General features: G+C 38.6%; 1 protein-coding gene across 1 annotated transcript; it reads right to left on the minus strand.

The window, feature by feature from the left end:
* Positions 1-3137: 3137 nt before the first annotated feature.
* LOC122657080 (G-type lectin S-receptor-like serine/threonine-protein kinase At1g34300) lies at positions 3138-5957 on the minus strand. The gene has a single exon (XM_043851843.1). The coding sequence runs from the start codon at positions 5912-5914 to the stop codon at positions 3410-3412; it is 2505 nt and encodes an 834-aa protein (XP_043707778.1). The 5' UTR covers positions 5915-5957; the 3' UTR covers positions 3138-3409.
* Positions 5958-16142: the final 10185 nt, after the last annotated feature.

Raw genomic sequence — 16142 nt, forward strand, 5'->3', positions numbered from 1 at the left:
CGTTGGCGCGCACCAAAACTTACAATGCATAATCACATCGATAAGGACCCCTCAGGTCACGGGATTGATCATACACTACTTACAAGAATTCCATTCCAAATCAAGTTACAATAACACACATGCAAAATTCTTAGATGATCCGGTTCAAGGTACACATAGTGCGACGACCATACGAATAGGATGTCCATTCCCATCTTTAGTCACGAACAATTTTAAATTAAAACTTAAGGACTATCAAAACCAATTAAATCACGCTAAACAATTAAGTAAACTAAACAATTTAAATTTAAATATCAGGGTCTGATGGATACACTTCCAACACACCATGATTCATGTTGCTCATTCTGCTTACAGTTAACTAAAGAAAAGACCAAATATGATCCATGCTGCTCATTCTACTCCCAACAAAACCATGATCCATGCTGCTGCTTTCAATTAACTAAAGAAAATACCAAATAAATCCTACAGCAAAATGTATCTAATAATCAGCCCAAGCTCTAATTATTATATTAATCACCAACTACTCAAGTCTTTTAAGAAACCGCTTTAGCCAACTACCAACAACCAATCACTGTTGGTTGTGCAGAACTTTTAGAGAAAGAACTCTAAACTGTACTTTGACAAAGGAATGGCTTAAGCAGAAAAGGTATCCGGTTCGTATTATGGGGATTCTTGGACGGTTCAGCCGGAGGATGTGGGGGTTGACCGGGGATTCAGGATTGGGACCGGCGAAGCTTATACAAGTCTTCAGGAGAGAGAGAGAGAGATTCAGTTTTCCAATATTGCTACAGCAACCTGAAGGCAGAACATCAGTTTTCCAATACTGCTCCAGCAACCTGAAGGCAGAACAAAACACACAGTGCATATTGACATTGAAACCACAGACTACCTATGCTCTTAAAGTTTAAAGTTGCAAACACCATCACCCTCTAATTAGGTCAGCATCCACTTAGATCTGATCCATTTGGGGAACAAGCGATGGTGATGATTATCCACAACATTCTAAGATAACGTGAATGGGATTCTTCTTGGATTAAATCATCACTTCCAAAGAAATAGATGGACCAAGAAAGGCTACAAATAAAAACTATGGCTCTGACTTATTTTATTTGTGGCTAGTAGAATTATTTAACAAGCCTTTCAGACACACAAATTCAAAGAGTAGGACACCATTCCCTTAAACTTGTTGATCTATACTATTCTAACAAAAAGTGAATGGGTTCCCAAAATATCATATCAGATTAAATGGTTAGCTATGTATAGAAGTTCTGAGCTTGAATGCTCAAACAGGAAAAAAAGAAGTACAATCATGGTTTAAAAACTGGAATAGGGGGGACACAGGATTTGCCTTCATTTCTGATCGGATCTGAATCAGTCGGAATCAGCCTAGAAAATGGAAACAGGAAAAAGAAGTTCACATATCTTCGATTCAAGTCTTATAGATCTAGCTAGAAGAGGTAAGTGCCATTGATTTTCTGTTATTTTACTGATTAAAAGAATGAAAATGGTCAAAAATAAATATCTAAGTGCATCGATGGTCGATTAAAAAAGAGGGTTTGAGAATCAGGCACAATCGGAATCAGGTTCCATCAAATCTGATTAGAATCAGCCGATTCCATTATTCCAATATGATTTTTAAACCTTGAGAACAATTTAAAGCCTTGCATCTTTTCTATGACATTTGAAGAGCAGTGCTGACTGAACAGCTGTGATGTTACCTATTAAAACATTGACTACCTTAACTAACATTTTTAGTTCCTGACAAGCCTTAAACCTTAGAACTCAAGGCTGAGAAAATGATTATGTCTCAGTGTGGCAAACAATTTATAGTATAAAAGCTAGATTATCCTTCCACAAACCAAAAGACAGCACATCTTGTTTACTGGATGCATACAGGGGTCATGGACAGGGGAGCTTCTAATGTTCTGACTAAGATGATAAGAGAATGGCCCCCTCCATCAAAAAAGATGGGTAGCTCAGCAATATGGCAGCCCTGCCGATAGGGTTCTAAAAACCTTTAAGATCACGGCTTGGAGCAATATGCTTAACACATGCAAGTCTGAACAATGGATTAGCAATCTGCCACTTTCGCCCACTATGCCATCTCTCCTAATTGAAAAATAGAATTCAAATTACTATGTTACAGTATCACATGAAGTAAGGATTAATAATTGATAAAGAGTATTTAAAATTCAATTCTAACTTAAGTTGAATTGAATAGTCAATTAATATTCTATTTTAAACTGAATTAAATAAAAAATCAAAACCTATTATCACATATTAACATCTTTATTAGTTTCAATTTTCTTTTAATACTTTTTTTAACAATGTTATATTCTAATAACTAATAATCTATTTAATATATATTCTCAAGAACTGGACCCTGACAACACAACCATTCGAGATCTTATTCTGTGATAATCGAAATGATATGAGGCAACCCATGCCTGCATAGAACAAACACAGGAAGGCGAGTATAGGAAACTTGAACACATTCGACTCATAATATATATTTTATTTATTGAATTATGAATGGAAGAAAACAAGAATCCACTATTTAGACCATCAATACTGTCTTAGAAATTATTTAAAGGAATGGAATGCACAAAGCAAGGTAATCTCCCAAGTAGGAGTGGAAAATGGTGCTTCCAATCCTTTACACCTGAATCACAACTTGTAATATGCTTCAAATTTTTTTGCTAATATTTAGTCTGACTTTTTCACTGAAAATGGTATGCCCATAAGGGCTGACAGGCTGACAGCACACTAAACCATGAAAACCTATGTCAACAAAATTTAAGTTATGTACCATATGCCATACACAAAAGTGGTTCGAACGCACTCCAGCATTGCAAACAAATTGAGATCTAGTACACACAAATAAGTCAGCCAATGTTTGTACAACACATCAAAGCTCCACACAAGCCCTGCTTAGAATCATGTGGCCAGCTTGACAAGGTGTATTGTATTAACAATTTTGAAATTACAGCAGCTAATTGATCTATTCACTATTCTTTTCTTGGGGATTGGTTTTGCAGTAATAAGGACAAAGGATTGAATTAGAAATTAGAGGCAGTGGGAATAACAATCCATAATCCAAAATTCAATTGTAGAGAATGATTTTAAACTAAACAGACTGAGTAGTAGGTAATAAACAAACTTTGTTACACTTGAATTGAAAAACAGTACATCTAATGATGGCAATCTCTCAAACATTTAAAAGCATAGCACTATACAAATTACAGGAATTACAAGTAATTGTGACTACTTCATCATAATGTAATAACAAAAGCATAGCCACATTCATTTTCCTCAGTTTCTTCGAGAAGATAAGCTTCAGGAAATTAGGGGCCAGAAGGCAGTCGTAGTGTACAAATTACAGAAGTGAAGAAAGGGGCTCAATTAAAATTCAATTTGATTGCTCTAGGGATGATGAAGTTCTTTCAATGTTCCTACCTGACAGAGATGATGAAACTCCCAGGGCTTGAAATGATGAAGATGAGGAGGCAACTGGGACTGAAGTTGCAAAAGTGGAGAGGGCACTGACAGTACTGCTGACATTCATGCTGGTGCCACTCACAGACCCTTCTGCTGTGGCCTTTGGCGCTGGTGGTTTCTCAGTTGCTGTAATACCTTCCAGCATCTGCACCACTTTACCCATCACTGGCCTCTGAGATGGCTGCTCCTGGATGCACCAGAAGCTAACCTGAATTGCTCTGATCACTTGCTCCATGTCCATCCCATGTTCAACCAGCCTTTTATCTACAATTCTCTCTACATTTCCCCTATCAAACTCTTCATATGCCCACAAAGAAAATTTCTTTCGACCTGTATCTTCAGAGACTTCGAAATTCCTTCGTCCACTCACTATCTCCAACAACACCATACCAAAACTGTAGACATCAGATTTGGAAGTAATTGGAAGGTTGGCAAGCCACTCTGGTGCCAAATATCCTCTTGTCCCTCTGACACTTGTTAAGGTTCGATACCTATGGTCTTTTGGATTTATAAGCTTTGCAAGGCCAAAATCTGAGACCTTGGCATTATAGTTATCATCCAACAGAATATTCTCTGGCTTTATGTCACAATGGACAATGCAGTCCCGACACTCTTCATGAAGGTAGGTGATCCCCCGTGCAGTCCCTAACGCAATGCTGAATCGAGTCTCCCAATCCAACAATCTCCCTGATGGCTCTTCTGAAGTGAAGAGCAAATTATCAAGGGATCCATTTTTCATGAACTCATAAACCAGCAGCCTGTGACGACCTTCAGAGCAGAACCCAATCAACCTCACCAAATTCAAATGGTGAGTACTACTTATAGTTGCAACCTCCATCCTGAACTGCTTTTCTCCTTGCTCAATCCCTTCGAGTTGTTTCACTGCAACCACCGTTCTATTGGCAAGAATCCCTTTGTATACAGCCCCAAACCCTCCTGCTCCAAGCTTCTCCTTGAACTCCTTAGTGGCACGCTGGAGATCCTTATATGAAAACTGGACTGGTGCACCAGAAGCATATTCAAGAAGTGCATACTGAGTCGACAATCTGCCAAACTTGGGGCTGTTCCTACAGCACCACCACCACAATCCACCCTCCAAAAGGACCAAGACCAGCAGAGTAACTGCAACCACAACCAGGACTACCCATGTTGGCAAATTCCATGCCTTACTACCACTTATACCCCCAGATGGAGGCGGGTTCGGCATTGCTGGACCACAGACCTTTACAAAAGAAGTACTAGGAAGCGCTGGGGACACATACCCACTAATGAAGTTTGAAGTTTTAATGTAGCACTCGCCCGTTCCATCAGCTAGGGAGGTGGATGCCGTGCATACTCCTTGAAGGCAATTCGAGCTACAAGCAGTAATCCCAACATAGAAGACCTGGTTAGAGATCTCAGGAGGGAAAGTCATGAACTGGGCATGGTCCAATTGCAACATGACTGTGCTATCAGGGCAAGTTGCAAGCGCTACCTTCCTCTGACACCCCTTTCTGCTATCATTCGGATCCACAAGAGCGAAATTCTCAGATGGACAACCACAAATAGGGCTTGTATCATTATAGCTACAGATGCCCATGTTACCACAGTACCCAAAAACCATACACTGATCTGCAACAGCTGCCCATCTCTCAACATCCGCACCAGAACCCCTAGCAGAGCTATAAATCCTTAAATTACCATCAGAATCCAACTTCAGAAACCTAAGAACATCGGTACCCTCTCCGTAATCACTGCTATAAGCCATAATAACAGGGCTAGAAAGCGTGGGATCATTAATCGTAACAGTTCCAATAGATTGGATGGTCAAACTAGGAGAAGTCAAGTTCGAATAACTAGAATTCAAAGCTTGGTTCCAATACACTATGGTGTTATTCCATTTAAGAGTAAGATTACCCCTGCTGAGAAGATTAAAAGAGTAAAACCCAGATTGAAGAACCATCGCAGTAGTAAAATTCTGGGTCGGTAGAATCGTATCTGTTGGGTTCTGGAAAGTGGACCAAACAGTAACAGAGCCGTTCATCAGAGAGAGATTACCTGAATCGTCGAGTGTTGCAGTCGTAATGCCACGATTAGCTGTGCCGGATTCCCAGACAACGCTGCCGTTACCGTTGAGGAGACGAAGATCGCCGTTTTGGAGGAACTGAAAGACTCCACTAGAATCAACGGTGCCGGAATCACCTCCGGCTTTCCAGACTGGAATTCCGTAGTAGGAGATTGCAGCGGTGAAGGAAGGTGAATTGGCCGAAGGAACGGAGATAAAGCCCAGAGAAAAAGTGCTGTTGGGAGATTTCCAGCTGGTGTTGGAGTTTGGGCTAAGGGTTGTTCCTGGTGAAATGTTTGCAGAGACAAGTGTGAAGAGAAGAGGGAACACAGAAGAGATCAAAACTAGAATTGAAATAGTGGGTTTTCCCATCTCTCTCTCTATTCCTGTGCTGTGCCTCTCTCCTCCTTCTTTTGCCTTTTTTTACTGCTCAGACCTCAGAGAGAGGCTTAGACAAACAGAGATGGGAAAGAAGATATTTGTATCAAAATCTGCAGTTCTACTGCGGCGAGAGGTCATGCAACGAGAGAGAGAGACAAGTCAAGGTGGGAGAGGGAACGGCTGACTGACAGACAATTTGATAAAAGACTGACGGAAATCTCGGTTAGGTCATATGTGCGATTGGTGCGAATGTAATTTTCGCATTTAATATACATAAACAAACAGTTCCTTAACCTTAATGATGAAAAGGTCCACTAGGGACAGGCATTTCTTCCCATTATTGGTTGATCAGATTGATCAGAACCGTAGGATCAGCATATTTGGGTTAGACGATTTCATACCTAACAAACTATAAATTATTTGATTCCCTCTCTTTGAAAAAAAGAAGAAAAGAAAAGAAAATATGTTTGTACCTTTGAGAGTTGAGACCATGTTGTTGGAATTGGATGGAAAATTATCTCTTCTAATTTCCAATTCTCTAGTGTTTGGAAGTAGGGTTGCAATAGGGTCGGGTTGTGTCAGGTTTTATAAAACCCTAGTCCAACCCTGAGTCCCCTTAGTTGGGCCCAGGCCCGATCCGATCCTAACTCGGGGCCTGAAAAAATCCAATCCTGACCCATCCTCAGGGTCGGGTCGGGCTGACCATGATTGGTCCTAATCATGGAGAGGGGTAAGGGAGATGCATGGGTTGGATTGGACCGTGGAGAAAATTATCAATTTTAGATAAAATAACACTATAATAAAATGTTTATATTATTTATTATCTTCATATATAATATATTAATATAACAAAATATGAGTGGCATTTAAAGTTGATAATATATATATTCTATCAATATATATTTTATAGTATAACTTAAAACAGAGTCGGGCCTGGCCGGGCCAGGCTCAGCCCGAAACCTCAACCCTAATCCGATCCAACCCTAACTTAGGGTTAGAAATTTTTAGCCCTGACCCGCCCCATCCTCAGGGCCAAGATATCTCAACCCAGGCCCTGTTCGAACCGACAGGGCCAAACTTGCGCCCCTACCTGTAATAAAGGGGTTGGACTCCACCCGGGTAGGGGTAGGGTGGTCGTTGCATCTCTCTTATTACAACAGAAAGGGAATTGGGCCGGGCAGGGAATTGGAGGGGAAAAAGATCCATCGTTGGATTGATTATATCAGTTGATTCGTATCAATATCAATTGTAACTCATATTGATATGTGATATTAGTAGTATCGAAATAGGGGAGGTTAAATAGTCAAAAACACCTAGGTATCCAGCATTTAAGGGTTAAAATAGACCGATCCGTATCAATACTAATATTAGTATCGGCGATGATCAATACTGACACTGATACGATGCCGTGAAATAAATCCTTGGTTGAGAGAGACTGTAAAGCCCCTTATACGTACATAAACTGGTTGGGTTTCATGTATAAAATCCATTGAACAACTTAATTGACTCGGTCAGTATTCAATATTCAATTCAAAATGTTTGATTTCCTTTCTTTGAAGAAAAACGTCAAAAAAATAGAAGCAACACTTGTTTTCAACTTTGGTATTGAAGATTTTGAAGCGGGCCTTGCCGTGTAAAGCAGCCTCCTTTTCTATTACATATAAAGATTATAGACTGGTTGGACTAACGTAAGACCCATTAGGCAACTTAAGATGACCAAGTCAAAATTCCATTTTCATAAATGTTCTGATCTATTTTTTTTTATAATTTGATTGAGGATTCTATGGTTCTAAACTTCTCATTCTTGGGAATGGTAGTAATTTGATTTAGCCAAGGGCCTTCTTTAGTGTCAAGTCTTTAAGGATATAAGTTGTAACTATGCCTTATTAAATGGTTTCTATTCTATCTATTTAATCAAATTTAATTATATATTTTTAATAGTAGATTGTATGTCTACAATATACATATCAATGATATTATATGTTATATTAGAAATAAAATAAGGGGAAAAGGTTTTTTGAACCTCTGGTGAAGGATATGTTAGCACCTCCGTGTCTACCTTCCTCTTTCTCACATGAAATGACCACGTTGCACTTCAATACACGATATTGTTTTGTTGCACTTCATTGATGAGCTTCGTAACCCTTTCCCTAAAGGTATATTGTCTTGGATTTATTCTCTGATCTATTAGGGCAAAAGATTAATGTTAGATTTAAAATATATTTTATTTTATTTTAAGTTTCAAAATTTTTGATTGCTTTGTTATGGTGTGGGACCCATGTGATCAAAGAAGTAATTCCAAAGGTTGTAACATTCTATGTACACCTAAAGTCTATTCATGGTCACTATCATGAGTGGGAAGGTGGGTCAAGGATATTGAATGAGATTGATTTCTCAATTCATGGCCATAGGTGATGTCTCTCCCTTTATGGGTATTAAGGCCTTTATGGTCCTTAGTGGAGAATGACCATTTTATGGGGTTTTAAGGCCTTTATGGTCTTAGTGAAAAATGAATGAATTTTAAGGTCATTCATGACCCTTAGTGGGAATGACCATGAATTTGGAATTAACCTCCAATTCATGTCCATATTCATGCCCATAAATCTTATTCTTCAATTTGGTCATAAGTGGATGGTTATTCTTGAGAATTCCAAGGAATGCAAGGATTGGTCTTGGGCCATATAAACCCAACCAATTGCTTTTCAGAGAGACATCTTTTGATACATGTTCATGCCCATACTTAGCAATCACTAGGAGTATTATTCTCTCTCTCTCTCTTTTCTTCTAAGTGTGTTAGAGGTTCTGTGTTGAAGCTCTTGGCTCCTTGGGACTAAGGACTGCTTCATCTTCTAGTTGGAGGTTGTTTTATCTTGGGTAGTAGTGCGTAACACTCCTTGGCGAGAGGAGGCATCAATTACCTTAAAGACCACAAGTGTGACTCAACCTCAAGCTTGTTCAAGTTGTTGGGTGTGGTTCTACATCAAATTCAAGCTTTGGTCTTCTCATTTCAGCCAAAGGTCAAGCCTAGTTTCTACTGCTTAATCTATTGTATTGCAATTCGTGTTGTTTCAATTATTTGTAAGGAATTGTAATACAATTACCCAACAATTAATCTAGGTAAAAGTGGGTTTTGGTTTAATAAGAATGTGTTTGTGATTGATGGAAGACATATTTACTTGGTTATAGGAATTAAGGAGACGTCAAAAGATTTGATAAATTTAGGTACCAATTTTTTTCATTCCCATTCAAAATCTAAGGAACTTGGGTGTGTGGTTAAAAGAGTGACTAATCGCCTTGCTTCATGAAAAACCAATTTTCTCTCTTATGCAAGTCGGCGTGTTTTGATCCAATCAGTCCTAGCTTCAATCCCCACCTACTTAATGTCTTGCTCCGCCTTCCCTCGTAAGATCTGTCGTACCCTTGATATATTTGTATTAATTTTTGGAATGGCAGTACAAAGACTTCAAGAAAGGCCTCATATATTACGTAGGATAAGATTTGTCTACCTTCTTCCAAGGGTGGTCTGAGCCTTTGCAAAGCTACTACACATAATTCAACTCTATTATTAAAGCTGAGTTGGAGATTAATTTCAGAGTCATCGGCTTTATGGGCAAAGGTGTTAAAGGCCAAATATTTTCATAATACATCAATTTTTGACCCCTAAGGTGATGACTAAATGTGGTTCATGGACCTGGAATAGTATCACCAATAATCTCACAACCCTGAAAAGGATTGTTGTGAGAAAAATTGGTAATGGGAAGGATACTTATTTCTGATCAGACCCCTGATTCCATCAATCAAGGGATCTTCAATCCCTCCTTCTCTAAATGTGTATGAACGGTAAGGATTTAGTCAGTCATTTGAGTAGTTCTAACAAGTGGAATGTTAATTTACTTTCTACTTACCTATCAGTTAGCTTTGTGGATAAAATTTTTGACACCCCTTTATCTGATGTTGATAACAGATGGTGGTGCATTCTTGCCTAGGATGACAGATTTTCTACCTATTTTGCTGCTAATTTCTTGACAAATAATGCGGTTTGTTTAAATACTAGAAATTCTACCTCGTGGCTTTTTCTCTTCGCATCCTAAGTTTAAAATATTTTTTTGACGTGTTTTACATGCAGGAATTCCGATCAGGGCGAATCTATCAAAATGGATCCCGTCTGAGCCCTATTGTATATTTTGTGGCTCATGTGTGGAGTCTATTTGGCACATTTTCCTCTCATGTAATTGGTCTAAGCACATCTGGGCTGCTGGTCTTTTGGGTTTGAGAACAGAGCTTCTCTCCCATCCATCAATGGAATATTTCTACACTCATACCCTCCTCCACTGTCATCTTAACAAACTATCTTTAAAGTGGTTTTTTTCGGTCTCTATCATCACATGCTATCTTATATGGGATACTAGGAACAAGGTTGTTAATGGGCTACTTAGCCCGATCCTTTGAGGACTTTACAGAATATTAATCGATGGCTAAGTGGCTTACACATTCATCCTCCCACCCAATTTCCCTGTATAATGTATCTAATTTACCTAATTCAGATGCAACTACTTCTGCTAATAGTATTCCATTCCCATGTTTAAATTTTCTTGTTTTGATCTGTGCCGGAATATTTAACCCAGGTTTAGACTCTTCTGGTTGGACATTTTGCATTTTGTTAGAGGGGAAACTCATTTTGGTAGCTGCAAGAATTCTAACCACTAATCATTTTTTGGAACCGAAGGTGTGTATTATAGCAAGAGGTCTTGAACATGCCTCTAAGTTGGTCGTCAGGGTGAAAGAAGTTTGGTATACCAACAAGGCAATTCCAAGCTTTCTTTCTGTACTAGCTCAGACAACATGGTCGTGGCCTCTAGTATCTCTATTTTTAAGGATCAATGATTTAATGGATGGAATTTCCTTTTTGGTTCCTAATGACTCTTCTATGACTTCTTTCGCTACTAAGATAGCTCAATTTGCATTACGTCAAATAAAAGATTTTTTTGTATGATGGAGATAATGTAGATATTTCTATTTATAGTTATTTTATTTTATTTTCAACAAAAAAAAAATTTCTGTGATTGCAACCTAGGACCGAAATTGCATCCCATTAACTAATGTCTAGGTAGGACTTTTATTTTGTCCTTAATTCAATTTTAACGAAATTTTTTTTTTGAATTTTTCATGAAATGAATGAATTTTTTTTTTTTGGGATAATGATTTTTATTTTCAAAGAACTCCAAAGAATAAAAATAGGGGTCCTAAAGAAAAGAAAAAAAAAATAATAACAAACAATCAGCCTCATGGGTATTTGTATTAATAAGATGCAATTGGATAGGAAGCTCCCAAGACTGAATTGCATACCTATTCCAAGAGGCGAACAAGCAAGATCCAATATCGAGATCAAACCTACCTCAAACTTCAAAGAAGATTGAGTCCCAAATCAGCTAAAAGGAACTTGAGTTCTTTGTCCATCTTTGAAGATTCTACTCCATTCAAATGTGATAGATAGTTGCACTAAATACACGTTTGCCCAAACATTTTTTTTCTTTGAAGCTTTTCCTAACAAAATACAATTACCTTTCAAAATCAAGGATTCGCCTCTGAGTTGGTCAGCATTTACTAAACAATCCTTCTAAAACTCGTCACGTTTTAAAGTCAAGTTTGAGTTTTCTTCAATTTTGTATGTTTTCTTATAAAAAAAATGGGAAAAGTTTTCATACACGGCTGTGTAAATGAGAGGGTCTCTCACAAAGAGTTGGAAAAATCATAAATCCCCACCCATTAATTAATGCCTTGAAACTCCCACCCAGCCACCCTCTCACATACACGGTTTACATGACCGTGTATGAAAACTTTTCCCAAAAAAAATTGTATATTTTTAAGACAAAAGTTTCTATGCACGTCCAACATTAAATATCATCATATGGGCATAAATACCCATCCAAAATGACCATAACACCCCTAGCTCCCTATTTGAAAAATCGATAAACGGATTCTCCTATGCACAAATCCCTTCCCCTAATTTTAAGCAGCTAGGCAAAATTGAATTTTATTATATGAAGCACATTACAGATCAGAGTTTTTTGCCTTTTTTGGTAACTATTACAGATCAGAGTTGAGAGAATCAACCATTGAAAAATTTGTTCAGTTTAGAGTTGAACGTCATAACACATAAATAAAGGAAGCATGGGTCATGGTGTTGTGTTCTGAGATCAGATTGTCCAAATTATCAGCTCCATTTTCTGCCCGGTCCAATTCTCCAAGTCCCTCTAATTTGGGGGGGGGGTGATCCCATCCGGGCAATAAGTTCCGGCAGGGGGTAAGATGGTCATTTTGCCCCTTATTATAGGTAGGGATGTAAATGAATAGCTGAAATCCGTTTCCGTATTCGTTTAGCACTATTCAAATCCGTCCGAAAGCTAAACGGATACAGATACATATAGGCTATAGCTATCCGAAAAGCTATATTTACACGTAAACGGATAAAATATCCGATCCGTATCCGTTTAGCACTATCCGAATTCGTCCGAAAGCTAATCGGATGCGGATGCAGATATAGCACTATTCGAGCCGAATCCGATCCGTTTACATCCCCAATTAGAGGGACTTGGGGAAATGGAGCAGATAAAGATCCCCAAATCAATCAAAATTCGAAAAATATCTCCAACGATTTCTTGCCCGGTACAGTTCCCTAGTGCCTCTAATAAGAGGGGGGTGAACTCCACGCAGACTAGGGGTAGGATGGTTATTTCTGCCTCTTTATGAGAGAAATTGCAGAAACTATACTGGACAAGGAATCACAAGGGATAAAGATCCGTCAAAATTCCAAGTCATCCGATTTCTTAATTAATATTGTTTATTTTTTCTAATCAGACTTGGGCCAAACTCAAGAAATGTCGTCAACTCAGCAGTTTTAAATCCTTAATTTGACTCGGGTACTAATGACCGAACCAAAATAGAAAATGACTTAACTAATTGCAACTTCCCCATATATGGAAGTGATACATAAAGAATAATTATCACCTCCAATTCGTAGGCACCTCCAATTCTTCTAATAGGGAGGAGTGGACCCCACCTTGGACTGTGTTTTTGGGTAGGGTGGTCATTTCCACCCCCATGTGAAGAATTGCGAGGGTAGCGAATTGGAGGGGACAACGATTCAATACATAACTCCTTTAAAATGAACAGGGTGATGCCAATAACCGGCATGACCAGATGACTCTTAATTGATCTTTCAAATTAAGCTATAAAGTTATTAATGAAAAAAAAATAAATTAAGTCTATAAATATATGATAAGGATTCTGATCCTCTACGGCCAGGCAGGTAGTGACCATTGTGTGGCCAACACCCAGACAGGGGCGAAATGACCGCCCTACCCACTACCCGAGCACCTTGCCCGGATGAGATCCATGCCCCTGTCTGGGTGTGGGCCGCACAATGGCCATTATCTGTCCGACCGTAGAGGATCCAAATTGATAAAGATAAACTTGCCTTTAATAGATATTTGCCTTAATTGGCATTCACATGTCGTCGAAAGTTGTAGATTGTCATCTGGGACCGCAATCCTCTCTAGCGTGGCAGCCCCTCCAGTGCACATCTGATGGTTAAAAACACTTAGATACGCATCTTGAGATTTTCCAGCCGTTGGATGCATGCTGAAGAGGATCTCTCCATCTATCCTTCTACCTATAATCCTAAAAGCATTTTCTGTGTTGACTTGAGACATATTGGACTTCAAGAGAATAGTTGAAAAGTTAATTTTGAAATTTTAGTTTAGTAATTAAAATATAGAGATAAAATTCAATAATTTGATAGCTACTAAAAATTAAAATCCAATACATGATAGGCTACTAGAATAAATGTCACATCAATTTTTTGTAAACTTGAGGTGTTCCTAATCCAAAGGATAAGCTATCATTTAAAAGTATTTTTTAATTGAATCCTATCGAGGGCCCATAGGCCACTAGGATAGCAACCCAAGAGGGCGGCTAAGGATTGGCGTCCCAACTCAAGGACGGGAGCCAAGGGCGGAGTGGGTTATTATCTTCTTCAATTCCTAAACTGTGGCAATGTGACAGTGTTTGGTGGAGATGTCGACACCTGGCAGCTGCTGCATCCAACAATCCGATCTCATTGACATGGGAGGAAGGGAAGAGGACAACATCAAGTTGTCAAGCATCAGGAGAATGGATCTTCTACACGTACCAACAGGTGAACAAACATGTGAGAGCCAATCAAATTTTAATTTTATTTTCATAAATACCCCTCATCCTCTTGTAAATGGCAAAAATAGAACAGATGATTGGCTCTCACATTTACATTCACTTGTTGATACGTCTAGAGGAACCGAACTAAAGCATCAGATGGGAAGAAGAGTCAAACAAACGACCTCTCCCTTAAACTTAGCCCAAGTGCCCAACACTCTATTGCAACTGATAACCAGCACCACCACGTCAAGAGACGCGTTCCACACTTCCATCCATTTAGAAGTTGAATTGACAAAGAAAGAAGAATCTTTCTAAATCACTCCAGGAATTTCCTCTTGGGGTCTGTTGAAACCAATTTAAACATATATTGCAATCCACTCCCCCAAAGTCTACCATCCCTTGGAAGCCTTTCTATGGCTCAAAATGGTGGACCGTCATGGCAAAGGACGGTAAAATAACTTCTATTATTTCTTTAAGTTTCTAATCCTCAAATTTATATATTATTTTCTATTATTTTTTATTTATTTTTATTTTTCTTTTGTCCCTGTAAACCTAAATAATTGCTATATAAGAAAGGTTTTAAGAATTGGTATTGGATCGGCTGAATTAATTGATTTGTATTGATATTGGTAGAGGTCAATATCTATTCTTTGTCAAGTGTATATCAGTGTAATGGTACAGACCAAAGGTAAAAGCGTAAAAAAAAAAAAAAAAAAAAACCAACTTTTAAAGAAGGCAAAATCATTTGATCTAAACCAATACGTATTAGTATCGATTGAAACCGATACCATGTATAGAGAAACATGTTTTTTTTTTTTTTTTTTGATAAAAGTGTAATCAGACAAACCACACACCAATCCCAAAAGATTAACCGACTTTTAGGACCGTGAAATGGCGGATATAGAGAAGCATGTTGATGCTGAACTTAAACCATGTATATAGAAGTATGTTGATGCTTCAAAACTGTGGATATGCTTTAGATATTGCTATTTACTTGTACGCTAAGTGTCACTTCAAACACATTTACGGAGAAGAACGAGGGGTTCTCTAAAAGCCAGCATGGCCCCTGTGCTAGTGCAAGGCTAGTGCTGAAGCATCAATGAGAAGAGATTTCCACCTTTAATGGGGAATAGATGGACATTTTGCACCCTTCTGTATCTGGGTGTAGGAGCCACACTACCTTTCAGAGATCTTTTTCCTCATAAAAGGGAACAATGGAACACGTTCTTCATCCGGGAGCATGGGCCCCACACCAACTTTGGGACCAATGGTAGAACACACATAAGCATCAACAAGGGTGGCATTTACACCTTTCATGGGGGTGGGGTGATCAATTTGCCTCGCTCTTTGTCTCGGTGCAGGGCACAGACTCCCAGACACTGTTCCTTTTCCCATTATACAATTATATAAAGCTGGGTAAAATGGTTAAAAAATTAGTTAGGATACATTGATGATTGGAATATACACCACCAAAAATTCAACAATATGATCGGTCAGATCAGCATCCATTCCATGTGACCTCAAACACTTGGTTCTAGCAAGACAAATAAATGTAAAAGACATGAAGAAAGCTCTGCTAGCACTACAAACTCTACAAAGCCACCAGCAATCCTCTTTGAAAAATGGGGTAGTGTTTCCTGTGGGGCAGCGTGGCCTGTGCGAGAGGGTCAATGGAAGCACACATGGAAGCATCATGGGGCATCATTTCCAAAAATCATGGGGATGGGGTGGTCATTTCGCTCCTTATATATATGGGCGTAGTGTAGGGCTATAAATGGATAACCGAAAATCCGAATTCGATCCGCATCCGTATCCGTTTAGGGTCATCCGTATTCGATTAGAGATATTTGGAAAAAAAATCCGAATACTCCGATAAAAATCTGAATCCGAATACTTAATTATAAAAAATTAAGTAAATAATGATCTTGAGGGTTTTTGAAGATTCAACAGGTTCTAGAATATGAGGAAAAGAGAATCATGATCTAAAACTATAGATTGAGAGTGAATTGTATCCACTAGGGGGAGG

The sequence above is a fragment of the Telopea speciosissima genome, chromosome 3 (genome assembly GCF_018873765.1).
Source record: "Telopea speciosissima isolate NSW1024214 ecotype Mountain lineage chromosome 3, Tspe_v1, whole genome shotgun sequence".
Classification (NCBI taxonomy): domain Eukaryota; kingdom Viridiplantae; phylum Streptophyta; class Magnoliopsida; order Proteales; family Proteaceae; genus Telopea; species Telopea speciosissima.